General features: G+C 35.8%; 2 protein-coding genes across 6 annotated transcripts; both read left to right on the top strand.

Moving 5' to 3' along the window:
- Positions 1-2,980: 2,980 nt before the first annotated feature.
- On the top strand, positions 2,981-8,575 carry Naam (Nicotinamide amidase; the record flags this gene model as incomplete). The annotated part of the gene is given in 6 exon segments (XM_070140230.1): positions 2,981-3,085; positions 4,671-4,805; positions 5,358-5,495; positions 5,762-5,930; positions 6,151-6,293; positions 6,967-8,575. Coding segments are annotated over 6 exon segments (780 nt in total), but the record flags the coding sequence as incomplete, so codon positions are not given.
- A 5,573-nt stretch (positions 8,576-14,148) lies between these two features.
- Positions 14,149-27,120, top strand: LOC113804123 (nuclear envelope phosphatase-regulatory subunit 1). Of its 5 annotated transcripts, none has more exons than XM_027355309.2 (6): positions 14,149-14,255; positions 16,790-16,900; positions 19,757-19,802; positions 20,483-20,554; positions 20,811-20,945; positions 22,556-27,120. In XM_027355309.2, exons 3-6 carry the CDS (start codon positions 19,775-19,777, stop codon positions 22,699-22,701), a joined length of 381 nt encoding a protein of 126 aa, XP_027211110.1. In that variant the 5' UTR covers positions 14,149-14,255; positions 16,790-16,900; positions 19,757-19,774; the 3' UTR covers positions 22,702-27,120. The 5 variants fall into 5 exon arrangements, with proteins under 5 accessions (XP_027211110.1, XP_027212503.1, XP_069996316.1 ...); XM_070140217.1 differs by lacking the exon at positions 14,149-14,255 and adding an exon at positions 14,258-14,314; XM_070140216.1 differs by lacking the exon at positions 14,149-14,255 and adding an exon at positions 14,453-14,536.
- The last annotated feature ends 436 nt before the right edge of the window (positions 27,121-27,556 follow it).

Consider the following 27,556-nt stretch of genomic DNA (forward strand, 5'->3'; position numbering starts at 1 on the left):
GTGTTTGTATGTTCTATGTATCTGGCTATTTCTCTCTCTTCTCTCGTCTCTTTTCTCTCTTCTCTCGTCTCTTTTCTCTCTTCTCTCTCTTCTCTCCCTTCTCTCCCTTCTCTCCCTTCTCTCCCTTCTCTCTCTCTCTCTCTCTCTCTCTCTCTCTCTCTCTCTCTCTCTCTCTCTCTCTCTCTCTCTCTCTCTCTCTCTCTCTCTCTCTCTCTCACTCACCACTCACCACTCACCACCACCACTCACTCACTCACCACCACCACCACCACTTATCTCTCTCTCTCTCTCTGTCTCTCTCTCTCTCTCTCTCCTCTCTCTCTCTCTCTCTCTCTCTCTCTCTCTCTCTCTCTCTCTCTCTCTCTAATCTCTTCTTCTTCTCTCTCTCTCTCTTTATCTATCTATCCATCTATCTCTATCTCTATCTCGCTCTCTTTCTCTCCCCATATCTATCTCTTTCTCTTTCTCCTTCTTTCTCTTTTTCATCCTTCACCCACAGTTCATGATACATAAAGAATCAATGTGTTATGAAAACCGTGTATATTTGAGGCATTTACATTAGTTCCCCATTAAATTCGCATAACCTTTCGCGTAATGGCTGACTGGCTATTGGGAGGCCACTCTTCGCTGCGAACCGTCTGTTTATGCGCAGTGATTCTAATGCTCCTGTTTGTTATGGAAACGCGTAACTGGGTTGTTTTATGGCATCATTGAAATTTGGTTTAGTGTTTATTTGTTTGTATATGGTGTGCATGCGTGTGTATATACGTATACTCACACACACACACACACACACACACACACACACACACACACACACACACACACACACACACACACACACACACACACACACACACACACACACAAACAAACAAAGACATATATATTCTATATATTTATACATACATGTACATATATATACAGATATATACATACATATACATACAGGTACATATATATATATATATATATATATATATATATACATATATATATAACTATATATATATATATATATGTATGTATGTATACATATACATACATATATAGATACATATACTTATATATACATACATATATATATATGTGTGTGTGTGTGTGTGTGTGTGTGTGTGTATTGATATATGTGTATGTGTTTTATATATATATATATATATATATATATATATATATATAGAGAGAGAGAGAGAGAGAGAGAGAGAGAGAGAGAGAGAGAGAGAGAGAGAGAGAGAGAGAGAGAGAGAGAGAGAGAGAGAGAGAGAGAGAGAGAGAGAGAGAGAGATAAATAGATAGATAGATAGATAGATAGATGCACACATATATACACCCAATTTTCGTCTGCGCATTCTGTATATTCTTGGTTCATCAGTTCGCAGTGGATGAATGAGGAGATTTTATATCTATTTTGATATTTGGGTCAAGGAAAGAAATTTCGTTTCCTTCCATTTTCGCAAGCGGCCGAAGATGGACGAGTCCGTTTCAGCTGCCTAGTCGTTCTGGTAATGATATTCGTACATACTAGCTTTCGGATTGAAAAAAAATATATTGATAAATGCGAGCAGTGGGTGTAAAATATCAAATAAAGTTAGACAATTTCTCATCTTTCGTTTTCCCATACTCCATCGTACAAATGCGGACGAGCGAAGACAAGCCAGGAGTCGTGAACGGGTTCGAACGCCCCAGCTTTAGCCTGACCTTCTCTCTTTGTTTTGATGGCCGCATGCGAATTCCTGCAGGACATGGCGTAGAGTTTTGGCAATTTACTCTACCGCCTTTCTTTCAAATTACCCTGCAGCAAATCCACGTAATAGTGACTGCTAATGTCTTTGAATTACGTCTTTTATGGTCACGCGCGTTGCATTTTACACGAAGCGTACTCGAAAAACTTTTGAACTTAACCGCTCTTCACGAATCACTCAAAACTGTTTTTTGACTCGTGTACTGAAATATTATGTCGTTTTCTTCTTCGTCTTATTCATCTCATTCTTTTGCATTTTTCTGCCGTTTCATCTACTTTTTTTCTCCTTATTACCAGTATCACAGTTATACAGTTAGCCATGAGTTAGGGTTTTTCATTACTCGTTTCTTTTTTGTATCATACAGTTTTATATTAAACAACATCGTTTTTTACATGGTGGTTACTGGATTTTCAAAAAAGTAACATCTTTTTCAGTTTTTGTTGCAGTACATTTAGTAAGCTATTATGAAAATGAATTTAGGTTCATGAGTATGTTACGCCGAAAAATAAACGTATATAAATTTTATAGTAACGCAATCATCAATCAACACACACACACACACACACACACACACACACACACACACACACACACACACACACACACACACACACACACACACACACATATATATATATATATACATATATACATATATATATACATATATATATGTACATATATATATATATATATATATATATATATATATATATATATGTATGTGTATATATACATATATATGTATGTATATACATATGTACACCTATAAATATATATATATATATATATATATATATATATATATATATATGTATGTATATATATATATATATATATATATATATATATATATATATAGAGAGAGAGAGAGAGAGAGAGAGAGAGAGAGAGAGAGAGAGAGAGAGAGATTTTTGTTTGTTTGTTTGTTTGTTTATACTTATATTTTATTTATATGTATATCTATATATATATATGAATATATATGTATATGTGAATATATATGTATATGTGAATATTGTATATATATATATATATATATATATATATATATATATGTATATATACATATATATATATATATATATATATATATATATATATATATATATGCAAGAGTATACATACACACATAACCAAAACCAGAGACCGCCCCACTCACCTCACACGCCTCCGCACAAAGAGCAGCCCAAAGACCGCCCCGCCGTTAACGACCTCTAACCGGCCGCTCTTTCCAGGTCGTGCGGCCAGTGTCGGCGCTCATCGTGGTCGACGTCCAGAACGACTTCATCTCCGGGTCGCTCGCCCTCATCAACTGCCCCGCCGGACACCATGGGGAGGAGGTAAGGGGGGGGGAGAGGGGGAGGGGGAGAGGATGGAGAGAGAGAGAGGGGGGGAGAGAGGGAGGGAGAGGGTAAGGGTGAGGATGGGAGGGGGGAGGGGGAGGAGGAGAGGGAAGAGAGTGGAGTGGAGAAGGAGAGGGCAGGGAGAGAGGGAGGGAGGGGGAAGGAGAGGACGTGGAGAGATGGAGGGGGCAGACTAAAGGTGGGAGGGGGGAGGGGGAAGAGAGAGGGGTGGAGAAGGAAAGGACGATGGAGAGAGGGATGGAAAGGGAGAGGAAGGCTAAGGGATGGAAGGAGGATTGGACCGAGAGGGAGAGAGTGAGGGGGGATGGAGAGGGAGTGAGAAAGGGAGGAGAATGAGAAAGATGGAGAAGAAGAGGATGGGGGAGAGAGGGATGGTGAGGGAGAGGAAGGTTAAGAGAGAGAGGGGAGGGGGTTGGAGAAGGAGGGAGAGTCGGGGAAAAGGGGAGGGAGAGGGAGTGAGATAGTTTGAATGAGGGAAGGAAAGAAGGGATACAAGTGGAAGAGATAGAGAAAGAGAGGGAAAGAGGAGGAAGAGAAACAGAGATGGGCTGAGTGACGGACTATAAGGGAAAGAGAGAGAGGGAGAGATAGGGGGGGAAGAGAGAGGCTGATAGAAAGAAAGAAAAAAAAGTAGGAGGGGAGAGAGAAGGAGAGGGATGGAGTGGGAAGGAGGATAGGAGGGAGAGGGTCAGAGAGAGACAGACAGACAGACAGACAGAGGAGTTGGAGAGAGAGGGGGGTTGGAAGAAGAGTGATGGGATAATAGTGTAAGGTTAGGTGGCTAACGAACAAATAAATGGATTAATTGACATGCGTGCAAGGGTCGTAGAAATATCAATAGTAAAGAAATGAATGTATAACAGATGGTGCGCTTTCTCTTTTCCTATGAAGTATGAGCTTGTATACATTCTGCAATGCACAAAGATTACGTATTTGATCATATTCATATTACGCTTTTGATCATATTCATGCAATATTCTTTGAAATAGACTAATATATGATATCAATTACGCGGTATTTTGATCAGCTGACATTGTACAGTATCGCGTGAAATACGAGCAATCGTGCAATGACAACTTTAACAGGCTCTTTCAACCCATGCGCCAGTAATAAAATCGGGAGTTCGATTGAGAATCTAATGATTGACAGGGTAAAATTCAGATTTTTCCAGTAAAGATTGGATACAATAGACAAAGCCTATATATATTCGATTCCTCTAGGAATGCAACCAGACTGATCTTTTCTGAAGTTGCTAAATTTCCTAGGAACTTTTCAAATTTTCAAAATGTAAGGATAGGCAAGATTTATATGTACTACTGTTAACTCTTATGTTTTATCTTATATTCATACGTACTGTAAAATAACTTTTTTTTTTATTCTTCTATCTATTTAATAAGAATAATTATTTAAATCACCTTTTTTTTATATTCTTGTAATATTTATTTGATAATTGTTATTAATATAATAAGAATAACCACTGTAACGAACGGAATAAAGTATTTTGATTTTGAATTTGAACCTTTTGCGGCGTTTGACCTCACCCGACCTTCTTCCCCGTCAGGTCATTCCTCCTATCAACCGCCTCCTGAATGAAGTGAAGTTCGACATGGTGGTTTACTCCCTGGACTGGCACCCTGAGGATCACGTGTCTTTCATTGATAACGTGAAGGACAGACCCATTCACCACACTAGCGAGGTATTTTTATCTTTTTGCTCGTGTGTTTTTGCCGAGTCAGTTTATGGTCCGTAACCTAAGTAGCTGGTTATCTGCTGGTTATTTGTATGGAATAAAGGTGCTGTCACTAGCACTTTTTCCGTCAGTGTTTTAACAAATTTATTTTAATAAATACATACCTTTCTTAATATAGCTCTTGATTTGAGTAAGCTTGGCTGAAAAAAAAGTTGACGGAAAGGTTTTCAGACGGAAACGATCATTATCGTCTGACTGGAAAATCGACAATTCGCCCAAAAATTGACAGTTTCCGAAAATTGTAAAAAAATGACGGATAAAGTACTATGACAGCACCTAAAGAATGTCTTTCTGATAATATTATTTACATTTATACGGTCTTTGTCGACTTTCTGTAGTGTACATAGATTGAAATTGATATCAAACAAATGCAGGAAGTAAATAGATAAAGAAGGAAAAGGAAACACTGATGATGAAATGAAAAAAAATGAATATTAATTAACCAACATTCACAGTTAACCACACATAATTAATCCGAAATCTCAATGGCAACTTCAGATCTCGAGTGAAGATGCGCAGGTGAATGACACTGTCATCTTCGACGTCAATAACGACGGGATCCCGATGGAGCAGAGGCTGTGGCCAAGACACTGCGTGCAGAAGTCGTGGGGCGCGCAGCTCCACGACGACCTCAAGGTGCGTCGGATTGGGGTGTGCGCGGGGCAGGTGATTGATTGATTGTGTGTGTGTGTGTGTGTGTGTGTGTGTGTGTGTGTGTGTGTGTGTGTGTGTGTGTGTGTGTGTGTGTGTGTGTGTGTGTGTGTGTGTGAAAGAGAGAGAGAGAGAGAGAGTATTTTGTGAGAGTGTGTCTGTGTGCGATTGGCGTCGCAAAGGAAACGAGCGGAAGTACTCTTAAATCCTTCTTCCCCGGAGTCCAGCTAACCCCTCCCTCTTGGTTCCAGATCGTCGAGGACTCCGTGCTCGTGTACAAGGGCACGGACCCCGATACGGATTCCTACAGCGTGTTCTGGGACAACAACAAGAAGAGCCAGACTTCCCTCAACGAAGAACTGCAGAAGAGGAACATTACAGATGTTTACATCTGCGGCATCGCCTATGATGTCTGCGTGTGTAAGTCTGACATCCATTCGCTATGTTCTCCTTGCTGCTACTGTTTTAGGCATTATTTATTATTTAGACATTATTTATTTATCTATTATTTATTATTTAGGCATCATTTAGGCATCAACTTTCAATTTTTTTCTCGTTATTTCCTTTATATCGTACTCGTTTGGAGCGCATAACATTTTCGAAGACCCACGCCCACACTGACCCCTCGCCTCCCCCGCAGCCGCCACGACCGCGCACGCCATAGAGGAGGGATACCGGGCTCTCCTCATCGACGACGGCTGCCGCGGGGTGTGCGACGCTGACATCCAGGCCACGAAAGAGAGAACCACGTCCTCCAACGGCCTCGTCATACACTCGTCGCAGGTGAGCGTCAGAGAAGGGTCATGCGACGGCCTTTTCGGGCTTGCAGTCACACCTGGAAACTTTGTCGGTTCTCGATGATTGTCTTGACCATGGACGCTTAATGTGACGTGAAGAAATGTGATTTTAGCCCAGTCTTCACACTTTTTAAGTATTATTCTAGTGTCTTAAAAACTATATCCTAATCATAACAAAGATCCTTCAATAATCTTGGCGCGAACTTGACCGCAAAAAAAAGTTTCTAGGCTGGCAAGTAACTTGGATAAATATTAGATGTATCTTAACACTCGGCTATTCAACACCTCACTTGATCATACAGATGTTTTAATTGATAGCAAACATTTGATAATTTTATATTCACATTAGGAGGAACTATATAGGAGTAATTTAATTTAAAGTATCTTAACACCCGGTTACTCAGTTAACACCTCACTTGTTCATACAGATATTTTAATTGATAACATAAACATTTGATAATTTTATATTCACATTAGGACGAACTATATAGGAGTAATTTAATTTAAAGTATCTTAACCCTCGCTCAATTAACACCTCACTTAATCATACAGGTATTTTTAATTGATGAAATAAACATCTGATAACTTTATATACACATTAAGAGGCACTACACAGGAGTAATTTAATTTAATGGGTGGTTAATGTCTTTTTTTCTCAGGTCAAAAGCTTGGTGAGTGGGAGAGACAGGCCTCCAGTGCTGGCCTACAAACTTGCTCTGGAAATTTCCAAGAAAATGAAGAAGAAATAATAAAACTGAAGAACAACAAGGAAATCGGGGAAATGAATGAAAATCATCGATAAAGGAATGTAATATGCTTTATATACGACAAAACGAGATAACAGAGTTTAGTTGTCCAATGCCATTCGTAAGGATGCTACTCTCTTAATTGTAATTTGATTTAGATATGATTTTTCTTCCTTTTTTCATTCTTTCTTTTTATGGTTTGTAATTTTTTTTTTTTTTTTTTTTTTACCATTATCAGTCAACAAGTTCATCGTCTTGTTTATCTTTCTATTGCATCGAGTTTTATCTATTTATCTGACTTCCGAAACAAAAGGAAAAAAATATATATATGATTAATTTTAAATTAATTTTAAAAGTATATTCCTCTGTTTCATTTGTAAATTCTATCACTGTATGATAAAAGCTTCATCGCCATTGACATTTCGATAGATCATCCTTGTGATTTCTCCATCTGCTGGCCATTTCCTCCCACGGTCGTAAGGATGATAAGTATAAAGCAAAAACAAAATAAGTAAGGAAATACATACGAAATATAAGATTTAAAAAAAAAAGAAAAAATCTCCATAGACCAAGTATTTGCAACAAATTCAAATACTAAAGTTAATATTTTGTTTTGTTTTATTTTTCATCACTTCACATATCAAGATATATTTAAAAAAGGAATGATTTGACCTATTGACTATTTCCTTCCAAATAGGTATTACTAACTATGAATTATGATATCACGTACGTAAATTTTTGCTGAAATCACACATTTCTGTACATATTCATCAGAGTTCAAGCCTTCCATACGAACCGGACAATGATTAGGAAAGTTTTTTACGATGTGACAATTATAAACCTCAAATAATATAAATCATAAGGAATTATCACGTAGAATGGTTGATGACTGAAACGGAAAAAAATGATAAAATGGATCCAGTAAAAAGGCATACTATAATAGGTTATTAGATCATGCTAAAAAAAAGAATCTGTTCACTCAGCCTGCTTGTACTGCAGCACGGTAATTCGAATCGCCTGAGGAAAAATTCTAAAAAAGAGCATTTGCTTCTCCGCAAAAGACAAGGTAGATGTTGAGCAAGGCGGGTTCGTGACGTCATAAAAATGGCGGGAAAATCTTTCAAAAACGCAGACGTCCCGCGTAGTATTAAGCAGTCCCGATAATTAAAAAAAAAAAAAGCCTTGTAGTTAAGTACAACACACATGTAGGGGAATAGCTGTTAGACATTTTATTTTGTCACAATATTTCTTTTAATAAAATTAGCGACATTACATTGTAAGTCCTTAAAAAAAACGTTCTCTGGAACCCATCAAAAACAAAAAATTCGAGTCTGGATTTCTTGTCTTTATATCGAATAATTGAATACTAATCATAGTGCAGTTGGCCATATTTAGCTCTGCATTGTATTACCCCATATCATTGTTGTATTATTGTTAGCGATTCCCTATTCCTAGATTATGAAATGTATATCATGTTTTTTCTTTTCATTATTTACGTTTAATAAAGTATCTGGTATTTCGACGATAGAATCTTTATTATAATCTTGCACGGCCGTCCAGTACAAGATAATGATATGTTTGTGTATCATATGTATATATAAATACATATATAATATCTATATATATATATATATATATATATATATATATATATATATATTGATATCTATACATACATATATATACATGGATATATATATATATATTAATATCTATACATACATATATATACATGGATATATATATATATATATATATATATATATATATATATATATATATATATAAATGTATATATATACATATATATACATATATATACATACATGTACACACACACACACACACACACACACACACACACACACACACACACACACACACACACACACACACACACACACACACACACACACACACACACACACACACACATATATATATATATATATATATATATATATATATATATATATATATATATATATATATACCATCACATAACCGATCGCGACGATATTGGCATCGAAGGATTCCTATCACTCTTCTATCCAAATAAATCGAAATTATGCAGCGGAAACTCCCCGATATCAACAACCTCGGCCCCGATAGCAGTCGAGAGCATGGGAGGTACCAGGGAAATTGCAGAATAAATTTGAATAAACACATAATTTATTATTTTTATTTTATGTGCCAAAACCGTCGTGATCGGTTATGCGGTTATTGTGAAAAATTACCATTTGTATGTATATATATGCATATATATATATATATATATATATATATATATATATATATATATATACATATATATACATATATATATATTATATAATATATACATATATATACACATATATGTATGTATATATACATATATACGCAAAATTATGTACAAAATGACAATATTGATGTTGTTTAGAATATACCGGAGGGGATAAAACGTCCCCCCCCCTCCCTTCCCCCGTCCCACAATATTTGTACCATAAACTCTGTGGCCTTTTCTAAAAATATATATAAATGTATAAATACCTATTTGATTACCGAAGGCTGTGCATGTAGCCTTTTCGTTTCCAAACTGTGTGACTTTTACTACTTCTTTGGGGTAACTTCTGAGGACGTAATTTTTTTAAGGGTCCCTGGGTGATTTCAAGACAATGGAGATAATAGATGATTGATAAATTGTTGTTTCTATGTTGGGGGTTTTGTTTTCTTGAAAGGGGGTGAGGTTCATCTTATAAGGTTTAACTAATGGTGTATTGTTTTATCACCAATGTTTTGTGTTTTTTTTTCTTTCTTGATATTCTAAATTTGCCATTAAAGAATATTTTGTTTTTGTCAATAATAAACTTTCCTTGTTATGTAACTGTTTCACCTCAGAAGACGACAGTGCCAGTTGAGGTGAAGTGGGGCACAGATTTTGATTGAGGAACATTGTTGATTATTAATTTTGATAGTGAAGAAAATGTATGTCGGGGTTGAAGGGTTATGAATTTCTTGCAGGAACCCAGTGCTTGTGAATTATGTTATAAGCCTTTTCTTGTTGGTCGTCTGTCTCTGTCTCTGTCTTTCTCTCTCTGTTTCTCTCTCTCTCTCTCTCTCTCTCTCTCTCTCTCTCTCTCTCTCTCTCTCTCTCTCTCTCTCTCTCTCTCTCTCTCTCTCTCTCTCTCTCCCTCCCTCCCTCCCTTCCTCTCTCTTTCTATCTATCTATCTATCTATCTATCTATCTCTTTCTTTCTTTCTTTCTTTCTTTCTTTCTTTCTTTCTTTCTTTCTTTCTTCCTTTCTTTCTTTCTTTCTTTCTTTCTTTCTTTCTTTCTCTCTCTCTCTCTCTCTCTCTCTCTCTCTCTCTCTCTCTCTCTCTCTCTCTCTCTCTCTCTCTCTCTCACTTTCTATCTACCTATCCGTCCTTCTTTCTGTTTACCAATGGATCTGTCTCTGTCTATCTCTCTTTTTCCCGCTTCCTCTCCCATTGGTTTCCTTGCTTAGCTATGATGAATAAATGCTCTTTGATATATAAAGTTCATTTTTGTTCATTCCTTTCGCAAATCTGAGAAAATGTGCAGTGACCTAAAACCCTAACATAAAAAGGGACAGAATGTAGAGCATTCGACTGTATGTCACCGCTATTTAAAAAGTGGGAAGTGTATACGAATGTACATAAATATATATACATACGTATGTGTGTGTAGTGTGTGTGTGTGTGTGTGTGTGTGTGTGTGTGTGTGTGTGTGTGTGTGTGTGTGTGTGTGTGTGTGTGTGTGTTGTTGTGTGTGTGTGGTTGTCTGCGTCTGCGTGCGCGTGTGCGTGCGCGTGTGCGTGTGCGTGCGCGTGTGCATGTGCGTGTGTGTGTGCGTGTGTCTAAATATAAGTATATGTATGTATATATATATTCATATACTTAGATACTTATATACAGATACACACATAGAAATAAATATATATATATACAAACACACGCATATATATATATATATATATATATATATATATATATATATATATATATATATATATATATATATATATATATATATTTGCATATATATACATATATATATACATATATTTATTTCATTTATATATACATATATATGCATATATATATACATACATACATAATGATTGTAGTAATGAGAATAATGAAAATGATAATATGATAACGTAATGAATTAACAATGAAAGACCTTAGAAGGTGACAATAGGTACTAACGATGATGACGTTGGCAGCAGCGATGATGACAGCGATCTAATTACCATTAATAACTAGAAGCATTCAGAAAGCGCATACCTCCGCCAAGGCCATAGGGTCGGTGACGCAATAAAGTTATTCACACTGGAAGAATTGCATTATCATCACCTCTTCATGAAGTGCATTGGTGAAGTGCATTGTTTCCCTATCTCTCAGTGCTAATGAATCCTTTTTTGCTAATGAATCCTTTAAAAAAAAATCCTGGATCCGGATTTAAAAAAAAAAAAAAAAAAATGTATCCGGATCAGCACCAAAATTTAATGGCATTTGTCTGGAAAAAAAAGACTTGTTGAGTTATTCTGCTAACCATCTAACCAACAAACTAACCAACGCTACCAAAAATAGAACATCCTTGGCAGAGGTAACAATCCTAATGGCAGCAATTATAAAAAAATTATGACGATAAAAACAATCGTAAAAGGAAGATCGTTATGATAATAACAGTGACGGTGATGATGATGATGATGATGATGATGATGATGATACAAATAAAGAATATAATTATGTTTACTACCATCATAAAATGATAATGATAATGATAGTAATAATGATATTAACAACAATAATAATCACACATAACAACAATGATAATGATAACAATAGCAACACATATAAGCTTTATAATAATAATAACTAGAAGTACTAAAAGAGCACATACCTACGCCAAGACAACAAGTTCACAATAAAATAAATAAAATAAATATTCACACTTAAAGAATTACATCAAAATCACCTTTCTCGGGCACGCAGGTGACGCCCGTAAACATAAACACAACTTTTTATTATCCTGCTAATATAGTAACAAATAATATCCGGATCGCCACCAAAAATTTAATGGAATCTAAGCTAGGCTAAGGCTCATCTTGGTTAAAGAAAAAAAAATCTAAATTGCTTATAAAACCTACGGAAGAAATAAGAGGCAACAAACCATGGGCTGGCTTGAAAAAATAAAATAAAAAATAATAAAAAATAAAAAAGTACCTGAAAAGAAAAGAAAAGCAGCGGTTTTCCCAACGACTGTTAATTATATAACGCACCATCATTGCAGCAAAGGATCGTGCTGGACAGTCAATAAGATAAATCGCTTTTGCAGGAGACGTAACAGCTGTATGTCGATTACTGTAACGACGCAGATGAAACAGCAACACATTTCGTTTCGTTTCAGAATTCCCCAAAATAGCTATGAAATAATACAAGTATATGAAATAATGTATCAGAAGTCATTTACTGAAATCTGTGAGAATTGAGGGTTTGAGAAGACAGTTAAGTGGTGTATGCATCAACCGGTTAAAAATACTTAAATAAGACGACTGCAAGAGATTATGAGACTTTCTTATACAAATAGATGATTAGAAAACAATAAGCTAGATATAACTATTGATGAAAAAGGAAAAATTAATATGCCAGTTCATTGATCCTCCTTGTCCATATGATAACCGCATTGAAAAGGAAAAGAAGTGTTTAAACAATTGTGATCAGAAGTAAGAAGCAAAATGGATTTAGATGAAAAAGTGGAAGCTATGCCGGTCGTAATTTGTGCGTTGGGCACAGCAACAAGAAGGCTTTGGCAAGGGGATTGCAAATTAGGACTTGGGGCTGACAATGGAGACGCTACAGAACCCATGTTTAATCAAGGTCTATATAAGTATTTACATAGATTTTGTTTACTAGGGACCTAGTTGTCCCCGTACCTAAGACCACCAAAACTGGACGTGGCTTCATTCCTGAGAAGAGCAAATAATGATGATCATAACCATAATAATGGTAATAATAATAATAAACGATTATGACGATGAAAAATTATGACTATTAATAATTAAATAATAATCATGATGATAAAAAAAATGGGGAGGGTCAAACTTCCGAACTGAAGCTAACAGGCGGACTGGGTGTCAAGGCTCCCAAGGTATTAAGCTAAAAAGCGCCAGAGCATCGACACCAGCCTGATATGGTTGAGTCCCCTGTGCGTGAAGCCAATACTAAGATATCACTCTGTTGTCAATCCATTGCTCTCTTGACCCTTGCACCATTACTCGTAACTGATTGGCAGCATCCCCTTTTGTGCTGAGATTAGTACAGACTGCCATCCAGTTTGTTAAAACTGTGCGAGGCCCGACCCAGTGATTATTCGTATATACAGACGGATATAAAGAAATAAATGCATATCTGTCTATCATATATACATATACATATATATATATATATATATATATATATATATATATATATATATATATATACATACATATATATATGTATATATATATATATATATATATATATATATATATATATATATATGTATACACACACACACACACACACACACACACACACACACACACACACACACACACACACACACACACACATATATATATATATATATATATATATATATATATATATATATATATATATATATATATATATATATATATACATTTATCTCAAAAACTATACGGTAGATATACATGTCAAGACTAACAGATATGTTGCATTCATTTCGGTGTATATTCATGTCCGTATAATGAATGTTTATTGAGTCAGGCCTCGCACAATTTCAACAAACAGGTCATGTAAGTGGTTTCTGGGACATACTAATGAATATCCCTATTTCCGAGTCCCCTAATTCTTGTGTGAATTCCTGCACTCCACCACCTCCTTACGGTGCAGAGGAAGGTTTTTCATGAGTGGTCATATATGAATATGTTATGAATTTTATTGCCATATCATGATCTTGCCTATTTATTTGTCCATTTGATAAATAAACAAATAAATAAAGTACCCACAAATATACGAAAATATTTTATCTGGTATCCTCAGAAATAATACCGGAGTTTTGTTAGACAACACGTGATTGGCTATCGTCCTCCTCATGCCGTCCAATCACAGACCTTTGTTCATTACAGTTTGTTTACTCCAGCTGAGCCGCATGGAGGATCAGCTGAGTGGGTATTTTTTGTTTGTATTTTTCATACCTTTCCCTTCCAGTCGTAGTTATTTCACAGTAAGAATTACATGTACATGGATTTATGCTGCGTGAAAGATGGAAGATAATGCGGATATGAAAGAAAGTTGAGTGATTATTGGAGGAGAGTATTGCTGGATGGAAAAGGGTTTTGCTTTGTAAGTTCAGTATTAAGATATCAACTGTTATTAATTGAGGAGCCAGCTTAGATGCGATTTTATCAGATGTGATGAGCTGATAACAATATCACGTTAGCTGACAGTAAGTCAAAAATTCTTGTTTTTTGTCGTAGCAGCAGTGAACCCTCTCCAGATTGCAAAGGTAACTTTTTCACTTCAGCTATTTTCTTTATTTTTTTAGAAGACGCCAGCAGTGGTTTTCACAATGATTATTAATTATATTGGCTGTGTTCTATGACAGATGATCTTCAATCTGAAATCCAACACAATATAGTAGTGTCATAATGCCAAGCAAATGCCACCACCTCAGCACCCAGACTTACTCATTTGCAATCTTTGCTTGCTAGATAATTTTTTGTCTCAAATGAGCTCCTCCAGCAATAAAATGTGCTCATTGGATGTCAAATAACAATAACTGTTAGTGGTCCTCTTTCCCTTGCAGTAATCTCGCGCTTTGAAAAATGAAAAATCTTCGCCCCTAACCAAACTGGAAACCCTCTTACATGTGCAGACGTTATTTTCAATAAGAAAGGGAGAACTGCATAGGGAAAACAGAAACACATGCAATATATTGCACATGCTGCAAAGGTTCTATTCTGGACCCCAAGGATGCTGAAATAAAATTATGCTCTTAAACCAGAAATAGTGCAGTATGGCACAGCAGCAAGTGATCACTGTGGCCGACATGGCCTTTTTTCTTTTCTCTCTTTTTTTAAGTAAAAGTCAACAAGTCTTTATTACACATTCAGCTTGTTCACCTCCCAGTTGATTGATTGTCAAATAAGGAGTTAGGCTGATTTCTGTCTTGCCAGTATACATGTAGTTGTTTGCCTTGCAGACATGATATGTAAGCCATAGCAGGTGATTGAACCTTGGAAGAGAGATGTCATTTGAGTCTTGATTTGTATGGGATTGACCAAATGGATTTATATTTTTTGTATTTTATCAGTGTTTTATATCAGAGTGTACAGCTCTTTTATCACCAGTTCCCTTCTTTAATTGGCATTAAATCATTTGGGGAACAAATCTCTATAGAGGAGTCTATTGGCCTTTGCCAGAGTGCCAGCAGATGCAGTGCCACACCAATCACTACAGGGCCTGTGGTGGATATGTAGAATATTGTTAAGATGTAATGAAATGCATATTATGATAATAACATTGTATATTGGTTATAATATTAGTATCATGTAAGAATATTTTTTGTACTGACAATCAAGATCTTTCCAGTAAATGAAAGATTTCACTGCCAAATTAGTACAACTACGATCCCATCCCCCATTCAAATGGGTTCCACAAGATTGAAGGGAGTAAGAAGATGATGTTTATTTAATGTTAATGTTAATGAAAGAATAGGTGCAGCTGTCCTAGAATTACCAAGATGTTTACTGAAAATTACCTTTGACATATTTGACTAAAGAGCAGTTTCAGTTTCAGTGTGGCAGTTTGATATAGATGGCACTGAATTTAATGAGAATGAAAATAATTGAGTTGCCATTGGTAGGTAGGTTGAACAATTTACATTTTCTGGCCTTTTTTTGCATGGATTCCATCTCATTATTTGTTTTTTACCGTTTTTCTCTTTATAAATCTATATTTTTTTACCCTCCTATGCTAATGGGACACAAATATGCCTAAAGATTGTAGATTTTGATAATGTAATACATTAAATGTTAAGATTATAATTTAGGTTAAGTATTGCAGTACAATAAGAAATTCTGTCGGAAAGTATCTGGAATGATCATGGAAGGAAACACTGGGAAAAGATATAGTAAACCCCAGTTCATATTGTGTGCACAGCTGTTTTAAGGAAGCTAAACACTAAAGACTGAAGTACTGTAGTATTATGATTTTACTTTTGGACACATGTATTATACCTGAGGTAAAACAGTAGCTGACACTTATTATACACAAGATAAACCAGTAGCTATATGGAAAGGATATATAAAGGAATTGTATAATACAGTTGTAGGATGAAAATTATAAAGTTGTGTAAAATATGACATATTACACATTGCTTGTTAAGAACCAAAATTTCCCACTGTAGCTGAAGTGGAGTAAAATCTCTAGATATTTTCTGCTGACGAAAAAGAAAACAACAAAGCTAACAGACTGCAAATTATGGATGATTACTATATTTTATTATTAGTGGTTTTTAAAACATTATTGAAAGTTCCCTTATAGGACATCCCTTAGGATTGTAGCTTACAACAATACCAGCAAAGAAGTTGATGTTATGTTCTGAGTTTAATAAAAAGAAATAGTAAATTCCTTTTGTTCCTTTCAAAACATACGGCTAATAATTGCTTTGATCACACAACCATACCCTACTTTTCAGAGTGATTTTGGTACTGAATGAGGCGGTGAAGTATCCACAAGGAAGACACATTTGCCCAATTTTTTACTGAAGTTACAACTCAGCGGTATTGGTTCGTTTGTAGTAGCCAAGGTATGAAATTGATGGATAAATTTATTTTATGAATAAGTTGTAATATATGAAATTATTCATAACAATTGTGATTCTCTGAAGAATACCTATCTGAAATTTATACTGCATCCATAATTGCATCAGATGTGAATTGGGAATTATTAATGTTAATATAATTGATTTAGTAATGTCAATCTTTCATTATTACTGTTAATGTAATTAACCCTTTGGATCCGGATACTTCATTGTCTGCACTTGGCCAAAAATATGGGCAGTAGGCTTACTTGAACTACCACTCACACAAACGCTTGCGGAGCTTGTGTGCGGGCAGGTTGCTGGACTCGCCCGTGCGCCAATTTTGAAGCCACCCAGAAAATATTATTTTCGGCTTATAAATGTACCATCGCTATTGGGTTAAACTGTTGAGCCAGTAATAGATAAACTTACTATACACAAAATAGGTTAACTGTAATATGAGACAACAGTTCCAAAATCCCCATAAATTTTATCTTTAGGTCTTAAATGGTAGAGGAGAGGGAGAAGCAACACAGTACAAGAAAAGCAGAAACAAAGGCAGGGAAGGTCATGTTGGAGAATTTTCTGAAAATGTGAGAAGCAAGGAGACGATGAGCAGAAGAAAAAAATTCTGTTGAGAAATTGCTGACTAGTCCATCTGATGGCCTGTTCCCCAATGATGGTAGAAAAGGACCGTGAAAAGTTTGTGGAGAGTGGTTGTCACTATGTAGCCTTCTGACAAGGGGAACTTTTAGTGGTCCTTAACTGTGCTTCCTACTTGCAGAATTCCTTGGATCTTTTGGATGTAGCCTCCATCTATGTTCCCGTGACCTGAGAATGTATTAGAGCTACCTTTCACCATCACCTGAAGCAGTTATCATCCAGTTGCCCCATGACAAAATTCTGCCAAAAGTTCAGGGTTAACTCTTGCTTCGCACATTTCTCTGGGTTACCCATGACCTATAAGCTGAACACTCGTCTATGTCCCATTATATCCTTCTGGACTTGTAGTTGGTTCAGTCTCTCATTCTCCTTCTGTGCACCTGTACCATTCCCATGACTTAACAGCTTCTTTTCCTATCACCCCTCCAAGTTCAGGTTCCTTCCTTCAGGCTATCTCCATTTGTTATCCCCAGTTATCCCAGTATTAGGGATAACAGATTGTTAACCTTTCCATGTTCACAGTGCTGCCTCTTCATACCTTCTACCAAAGCTCTCCTCCTAGATAGACCCCACACTTGCCAGTTCTTAGCCTGTACTGCAATGAGGAAATTTCTTTCCATTGCTCCCTTTACCCTCTCCGGTTGCGAGCTCATCTTTCACCAGGTGAACACGCCACCACAACCAGTCCTCTCTTTACTTCAAAGGTGGGCATCTATACCCTTCCTTGTGCCTCCTGTAATAAACAGTACTTTAATGAGACTAGTGCAAGAATTATGCTTATCTATAAGCAAAAGGGTGCTGTATCAAGAGGTCACAACAACAATGCCCTTTTCTGCCACAGTGGGATGCAGGCCATCAGGTAGATTGGTCAGCAGCACATGTCTTTCCTTCCGCTGATGTCCATGGCCACAGAATGGTGGAATCCTCCTTTACAAACCAGTTGCTATGTGTTACCCTTAACCCCTACAATCCAAATGGCGTGACCGTCACGCCATGAAAAAATTTGGCCTGAGGAGCGGGTGTCATGGACTTGTTATCATGGGAAAATTTGACTGTGGGCCTGAATGACAAGAACTTGCCAAGCTGAAGACTTTGGTGAGGGAAAAGACTTGCACAAACTTCTTGGGGGATGAGTAGACTCATTTGGTAATTAGAAGGGCTTTTGCATTATTTCTATTGATAAACAAGTGTGGAAAGAAGTGTCCATGAGCCACGACTGGAAGAGTGGCAGCTTCAGGGAGGATGCCAGCCATGACCAGCAGTGCAGGTTGTATTACAGAAGATTGAATATTACAAAAAAAAGACACAAATAACAAACTGTTACTTATTGTTACTATTCTTGTACTGAGTTATGGACTACCTAGAGAGATGATATGGAGTCTGTGCAAGGAGAATTCTTTTGCCATCTGAATAAAGCAAATGAAATAACAAATACTGAAAATGGAAAACGGTAAAAGAAACTAAAAATACTTATGCATAATAGAGAAAATAACATTGCAAAGGGAAGCATAGCATGTTCATGTCCATCAGTCCTACAAGACACTTCCCCTTCAGAGTTGCTTTCACGTAAGCCAAATGCCTGTATTTTGGGCCATGTGATTGCCTGAAGCACCCGGATCCAAAAGGTTGACAGTGTTTTTCTCCTTCATATAGTCTCAGCTTCCCGTATCCTTAGTCTACTCCCTTCTTCCAGCCACCCTTTGCAAAGACCTGACTAGATCTGCCTTCATTTGTGTTACCTGCCTCACTTGTCTTTCCTGTAACATGCTGTGTGGTGCAGCAGTAGCATTCCTGTCTAGCAGTCTTGCTGACCTGCGTTCAGTCCCACACACTGCCAGTGGATCGTAACCCCAGCCATTCCTTGCTCAGGGGGGGTAAATTAGAAGCAAAATAAACACAGTATGTCACTACAATGAATATCCATTGTAACAAATGGAACTGAATTATGATAGTTGTTCTTCCCTCTCATTCTTTTCTACCTTCCACTCCTCTACTTCTTCAGGAGGTATGATCTAGGATGATTTTGAAACTGTTGTCCCATCATTCCATATATAATGATAATCGTACATAGCTGTATAGCTTTTTACTTAAAAAATACTTCACCATAAGTATTTCAAGAAAGTCTTCCCCACTCTTATTCCATAGCCATTTCCTTCCTTTCCAATTTCAAGTCTTAATTATTTCTTCCAATATTTGCAGGGATTTTTTACAGACAGCATGTCTCTAGAACAAACAGCATGTGAAGGTAAGTCACAATATTTGTATAAATGTTCTCTTTTAGCTCTTTATTTATTAGGCATTAAATTGTTTTTTTGTTATATATGTACACTTTTCTATATATATTTATATTTACATTTATAAATGTAAATATGAATATATGTGTATACATTTATATGTATATAAACATATATATATATGTGGGGGGGGGGGAGCAAACACATTTTAGAAAGTATAGTATGGGTAGCATTGTTTCTTCTTCATCTTCATCTTTTCGTTCTTTTTATGAATAGGAATAGGTAAATGGTCGAATCATGTAGAGTAGAGTAAGCCTTTATTTTGCTAGTTTATTTCATATATTCTTCAGCTATCAGGAGCAGTATGTTAATGTAATATAAAAAGAGCTAGAACTTGTTGACTGATATTGATCTTTAGTGTCAAAATCATCTTACCAGGGATCATGTAGCCAACACGGAGCTGTTAAATAAATTTGGTTTTTGATCTTTATATTCTCTTGCCTTATAAAATCCTTGCATACATTAATTTAAGGGGTAGATATACATTTGAGAAGGAACTCATCTTGAATGTATTACATGTGTCATGAAGTTTCTACTTTAACATTGTCCTATATTTTCATTATTTTTCTATTGGTGAATTGGTTTCAATTTACCAAGAATTATAAATTAAAAGTACTTTTTTTTCTTTCAGATTTAAAAGCCTTTGAGCGACGATTGACAGAAGTCATTGCTAGATTACAGCCAGCCACCACAAGATGGAGAAGTAAATATCTTTGTATTGATTATTGCTGGTGTCTTATTTATAGATAGGATACTGTAATCAGTCAGTAATAGGAAAACCAAAGTGTCATGCTTTTCTTTTCTCATTTCCCTTTATTCTTTGGTCCTTTCTTCTTTCAGTTGTCCTTTCATGACATCTTTTTTTCTTTTTCCTTGCCAATACCTTGTCCAATTAAAGTGTTTATAGTGACCAAATTATGATTTTTGGTAGTGTACATTCAGTAAATTCAATTTTACAGTGGTCCTAGTGATAATGGCAGCAAGCACAGCCCTGGGGGCATACCTCTGGCTCACTGATCCCATCACACAAGAAGTGACATTCGTTCAGTCACTCCTCAACCACCTCTTCTTCACTTTTGCTGCCATTACTTTAAGTAAGTATGGAAAAGAGAATATTGAGTTGTGTAGGCTTGGACGAGGAATGGAAATGATGGTGTGCAAGATGTATGGGGTCTCTTGTATGGGTTGGATAACAGTAGTATTTAGCCTGGTGATAGGGCTTTTGTTGCAGGAGGTTAATTCCAAGGTTCTTTGCACAAGCAAAAGATCATAAATATGGGATTGATATATTTATTCCTATTGTCTCTGATTCTGAACAAGCTGATTATTGTCTTTCAATAAAAGCATCAGAAAAAAAAGGATTTGGGCAGATATTGGAAGGTTGTGTAGATGACAATGTCATAATTGGTATTAAGGTAAATGATGCAGTTTCAAGAATCTTCATGATTCGAACTGGATACAAATTGTAGGAGTACTGTACTTTATTTTAATTTCACACAGTGGAAAATGTATCTCATTCTGATATTTATATGAAATAGGTACCCCTTATATAAGAGTGAAAATGGGAAGTATTACATTTACATGACAAAAATAATGTCTTTAGTAACTCAGCCCTATCAGGAGATCACAGTTAGAAGGAAGAGGAGAAGGGCTTGGGAAAGAGGGTAGGGGATGGGGTGGGGATGCAGTAGCCTCTGATGGTTTGGTAGGAGTATAAAGGGGGTGGAAGCAGCGACCCAGACGTGCAAAAGAAGGCCTAATACAGTAGGAGGTATGGGGATAGCAGCCTGGAGTCTAAAGGACAATACCAGATATACTAATTTACACTCAACACATCCACGTTACACCAGAGTTAAAGCAAGAATTAGATTGCATCAGTTTTTTAAAGTTGGGGCTCAGTCAAGGCAATGTAATACTAAGATGCATTTAGGAATATAGGCTTGATCCATACAGGTTTTTATAGCTTTCTTTTTTATTAGAAACATCAAAGCATACCTGTGGTATTTTTGATAGAAAGGTGTATTAAGTAGGAGAGCCTTGGCATACATATGATGATTTTCTTTTTTTTTATTGTTAGTGTTATTCATGTTTTTATTATACATATTATACATCATATATTCATATATATTATTTACATATTATTCACTGTAATCATTATTATGAGGCTAGAAAAACATGTTTATTGATATCTTTATATGCTTCTTTATATTACTATGTTTCCTTTACTTTTTAAGGATTGGTAGTAAATAGAGATTGGTAGTAAATAAAAACAAAATTCTAAGGAAAAAATGCATTATATACTAGGCTAGTGATTCCCAACTAGAGTTCTCAGTTCTGCAAAGAATCATTAAATAGATAAGCAAAAATATGAATGAAAATCTAAAGAAAAATAAAATCTATGGATAAACTGAAATGCTCTATTTACCAACAGAAAAAAGCTCAGGTATGTCATAGAAGTTTAAGGCTGTATTTTCTGATGTGCTTTCATTTTCTAGAAGAGAATCTGCATGGTATGGAAAATGCTGCAGTAAGTTCCACCAAAGTGTAAAGGTTGGGAATTGCAGCACTAGACCGTTGTATTATGTCCTGATAAAGGTCAATATTATTTTTATATTAAAAATTAGTATTTTATCTATCAATCAATTTGTGTACAGTTTGTACATGCTTGTATATATACAATACACTTGATTTTTATATTTTTCAGTCTTGCTCTTCATGATGGGCATCCACAAGAAAGTGGTTTCACCTTCAATAATCACTTCTCGAACGCGCACTGTTCTTTCTGACTTCAATATGTCCTGTGATGACACTGGTAAGCTTATTCTGAAGCCAAGACCAACGACCACATGAGAGTATTAGTTCTTAGGAGATTTGTGTAAAAATATGTGACTGTTACTTATGCCAACATGTATATTTTGTCTCAGCCTGCATTTAACCCATTATTGCTGGGATAGCATGTACAGTCATGCTATGTCCATTGTGATTTTAGTTTAGTTATTTTGTTTTCACATAGCTTGTGCCACAAGAGCTTATTCACCAAGGAGTCCAAGAGTCCTACCTGTCTCTGCTCTTTACCTATTCAGAAAGATTCTTTTTCATTTTGGTTAGTAATAGTGATAATGAAAGTATCAATATTAATAGCATTAGAAAAAAAGTTAAACATTTTCCTGAAAATTCTAGAAATGGAGAAATCGGGTGAGATTGCACAAGACCTACCAATTGACTCCTTGGTGACTGAACATGTATTTAGCCATTTGTGTGTAAATGAAATTCACAAAACAAAATTGCAGTTGATAGTGCAATTACCCGGTGGTAATGGGTTAATATGTATGAGTACAAAGATACACCACAGTTATCATTCAGTCTTGAAGCTGCAGAAGTGTGCATATATGACATGTATTTAAATTGAAACTAATTGGAAGGGATGTGTTTGTGCTGTTGAGTTCATTTTTATGGTAGGAACGCAGGTGAAGAGAAATGTTGGAGTACACAAATTAACAGGCAGGAGAAGGTTGATATTACTGTCTGTATTTATTCTCTGTGTTTATAGGCATATAACTTCAGTTGATTCTTGTCAGATTTTCCCAAAGCTGCAGTCTTAATGATTCATAGTAAAAATACTGTTTATGCCCTTTATCATGAAATCAGTATTTAGCAATTGTTCCATACGATAGGTAATGATCCTATAAATACAAATTTGTTGCTCCTCTTGGCTCTCTGTTGTTTCAGTTGCAAGCTTTATTCTCATAATTTATTGAAAATTATCCAGATAGGAAGATTCAAATTGTGGAGTTTGATTGATGAGCCTACCTGTTTGCTTCTGATTTTAAACTTTGTCTGTGAGAAGTAGCACTTGATATTCCAAACGAGTATCCAGTTGAGCTACAGTCCCAGGAAAGCCGATTTGATTTTTTTTTTTTTTTTTTCTTCTTCTTTTTGATTTGTTATGAATTTTAGTATTTGTCAATACAGATTGATAGAATGTGAAATACTCTAATAAAATATTTTTTTTATATATATTGTAGTTATAAAATTATGAAAATAAATGTACATTGTATATAAATAAGTATCATTGTTTATCCTTCATATTGTATATGTATTTTGTAATGCTTGCCTACAGGAGTCATGCAGACCAGAAAATGGCAAAAGTTAACTGATTTGACAAAATCTTCAGCATTGTCCTACATCTCTTCCAGCTCTCACTCTTTCAGGCATTCAAACAGGCAGTGAATTCATTGCAAAAAATGGTTTTGCTTGTTCTCTTCCATGTCTTCATTTGGTACTTGTCTACTAGAGTACTAAATAAAGTTAATTGAACAATATGGCTTCATTGTTTAGTGATGCCACCATTATCAGGTGTAACTTTTTCTATTTTATTAGTTCCATAGGGTAAGCACTGTAAGATTAGAGTATAATTGTTAAGATTTCTTACTTACTATTTTTTAATATAGAATGCTTTAAAAATGAAATGTTGAATGAAGAGCATAAAAACATGATTATGTGAAAGTCCTTTTCATTTTACTGTTTTATCAATAGTACATGAGGGATACAGAATAAGCCAGTATGTAATTAATGTTACCATCAGTAATTTGGCATGTGTATGCTGAATGTATCATGGTCGTTTCTACCACCTCCAGTTGACTTAGATCCAAGAATCACAAGTTGATTATGGCTTTGGACCACTTAAGACCCCTTGGTGTTAATGTGACCATCAAGTCATGAAAAAATTTGGCTTGAGCAGTAGGTGATGTGAACATACCTTCTTGGAAAACTCTGGCTGTGAGCCAAGTTGATGCCAAATTACTATCATCAGCATTTGGGCTAAAGGCCAGGGTGATGGAAAAGACTCACCACAAGTGCACAAACCTCTTGGAGGGTAATTAGACTCATTTGGCATTTAGGAAGGGGCTTTTGCATTACTTCCATTGACAAACCAGTGTGCACCAGCTCCATGCTCAGCATCCTATTCCTGTCAGCCATGGCCAGCAGCACAGGTTGTATTACTGAAAATTGAATATTACAAAAAAAAATTTAAAAATACAACAATAAGTTACTTATTGTTATTATTCTTGCACTGAATTACGGACTATCTAGAAAGATGACATGGAGTCTGTACAAGGAAAACAGTCTATTACCACAAGAATAAAGCAAATTATATGACAAATATGGACATTGGAAAATGGCAATAAAGATAAAAATTATTATGCAGAAAATAAGAAAAAAACATTGCAAATGGGGGGCATAGTTTTGACACCGCACACTAGTGTTTGCGTGTGCCTGGCCAACAAGCCACACACCTGTTTGAGCGGCTGCTCATGTGAGCCTAATGGCAGTATTTTAAGCAACATGATTACTGTGATGCAACCAGATCCAATGAGTTAAAATAAACAGTGAAGAAGAAACCTTCAATGCATAGATGATAATCCCCAGAGACATTATTCCACAGTCAGACATGACTGAGCATTTATAGGCTACATGATCAAGATCAACACAGCTTTGATGAAAATATCAGGAACATCATCAGGCAAACGAGAGAGAACCACCCGTTGTAACCTCTTTGTCATGACACATGACTAGGTAGCATAAAATGACAGACAGTGCCATGGCTGGAGTTGGGTTGCATGCTGAGTCAGCTCCTTAAGGGAAAAATTAGAAGCATAGAGAACTTTAGATTATTCAGCTCTCAATGCTCTTGGCTGTAGCAAAAATGATTTCTTACATAAAAAGGCTAAAAAGAAGCTCTAAGGCTTCTTTTGAGAGAAGGCTTCTTTTTTTACTCATGAATGCAGCCAGGACCATGCAGTGTACAAATGTTTAGCATGCACAACATAGAGCAGGCTTGATCCCATATGACAGTCGAGCCTACTATGATGTGATAGGACATCGTCCTGACATGAATGAGTAAAGGAAAAAAGTCCATCAGAATAATTGTGTTTTAAGAGCCTTACCTTGAATGTTTCTATAACTTGATCAGCATAAATCTTTCACATGCTTTACAAACTGATACTGATGCAATAATTATGGCTTGGTGTCAGATTATTTCATGTCAATAGAAATTTACCTTATGCAATTACAAAGTATATAGTAAGTCAAGGCAATAAGTGTTGAACTAAGTTCAGCTATTCTTATTGATTATAAATTTAGCAATATAATACAGTTAGAAGCATTGTATCAGTATAGTACTAGTTACTGTATAAGCAGCCTTGACATATGAACAAAATTTTATTAAATAATGAGCAAATTATATTTTTGAAACAGGTTATATATAAGCTGTCATAATAGTTAGCGATGGAAAAAATGTGCTTACAACAGTGACTATAAAACTTGTTCATTGTAAAAAAAAGTTTAAGCCCCTCCCAAACAGTTGCTGGAATAAATGCATCTTCTTAATATTGAGAATTTTTATTAAGCAGCCAATTTGTGTACTGTAAATGAATTCATTAAAGATTCCATTATAAACAACTAAAAAATTTTAGGAAGTATTTTTTTTATTCCTTAAAACAATACCAGCATGTTTAGGGTATGTACATAAAGGCATATATAAATAAACTTTGGTTATGCATTTATTTAAAGTTTTCTGCTGCATCAACATCTATGGTCATTAGTGTCATATACAAAACATAGCAATAGGGCAAGGCTAAGGCACAAAGCACCCAGGTACCAAAAGGTCATACAGCATTATGATAAAGTTAACAATTAAGACAAAATATGTTAGATGTGAAAGGTTGTAGAGTGCTGTTGGTTAGTATGGTGGTGAAAAGGGTAAAGAGGAAACAACAAATGGAGTACAAAAGCTGTTCAGCCAGCCTTTCATCCTTTCAGCATGGCTCTCAGACTTTAGGATGTGGACAGAAGGGGATGAAGAAGAGAAGGAAAAGGAAAATAGACGCAGAAAATACCATGCAAAATTAATTGAGCCAAGGGCTGAGGTCCAAGTCAAGGGTGATCCCCCACATTGGGCCTCAGTCTCCGTTTCTTAGGCCCCCCACTATGACAACAAGCATGGGATTGGGGGGAAAACATTAAAGTAGTACCTGAACAAATTAAAGTTGTGTTATACTATATATAAACATACATATATAATATGTGCATACATTAGATACTGTATATATGAGACAGATAGACAATATGATTGTGTGTTTGCTGTGTCTGTGCCTGTGTTTGTGGGCTGTGACTTATAATTACTTTTTCTTATTTAGTTCCCAATTTAGTACTGCATCATGTTATTGTATCTACATATATTGTACAAATGAATAAATCATGGTATGATTTTCTTTTTTATTGTCCCACCTGCATATGCCCTTGGGACTAGTTTGTCCTGAGATCAATGCGAGTACTGATAGCATCATGAATATCATAGCAGGAGACCATTCCATAAAGTGTTGAAATATTATTTCTCGCCCAGTCTGTATATTATTTTAATGAATAGATCTTTGATGAATGTAAAACCTGTTGGCCGTGAGATTCTCCCATCCAAAAGTAAGAATGTAGGCATTTATTTGTTTTATGTGATATCTGTCCTTAACTCCATAGAAAAATGCTTAATTTTGAATTCTTAATGTCAACCATTAAAATGTCAATTACATGAAGATCTATTTAATACCTAAATGATATACAAAGGCATATCATTCCTTAGACTGGTAGTATGCAGAAAGCAGAGAGGCATCCATAGGATTCTCTAATGGGCACCTGGATGTATTATTTA

The sequence above is a fragment of the Penaeus vannamei genome, chromosome 26, assembly GCF_042767895.1.
Source record: "Penaeus vannamei isolate JL-2024 chromosome 26, ASM4276789v1, whole genome shotgun sequence".
Lineage (NCBI taxonomy): Eukaryota > Metazoa > Arthropoda > Malacostraca > Decapoda > Penaeidae > Penaeus > Penaeus vannamei.

Bases quoted from the DNA above. Each gene is read 5' to 3' on its own strand.
- LOC113804123 (XM_027355309.2), top strand. From the start codon at position 19,775: ATGTCTCTAGAACAAACAGCATGTGAAG. The intron at 19,803-20,482 runs GTAAGTCACAAT...TTTTTCTTTCAG, and splicing joins AGAACAAACAGCATGTGAAG to ATTTAAAAGCCTTTGAGCGA. The intron at 20,946-22,555 runs GTAAGTATGGAA...TATATTTTTCAG, and splicing joins TTTTGCTGCCATTACTTTAA to TCTTGCTCTTCATGATGGGC.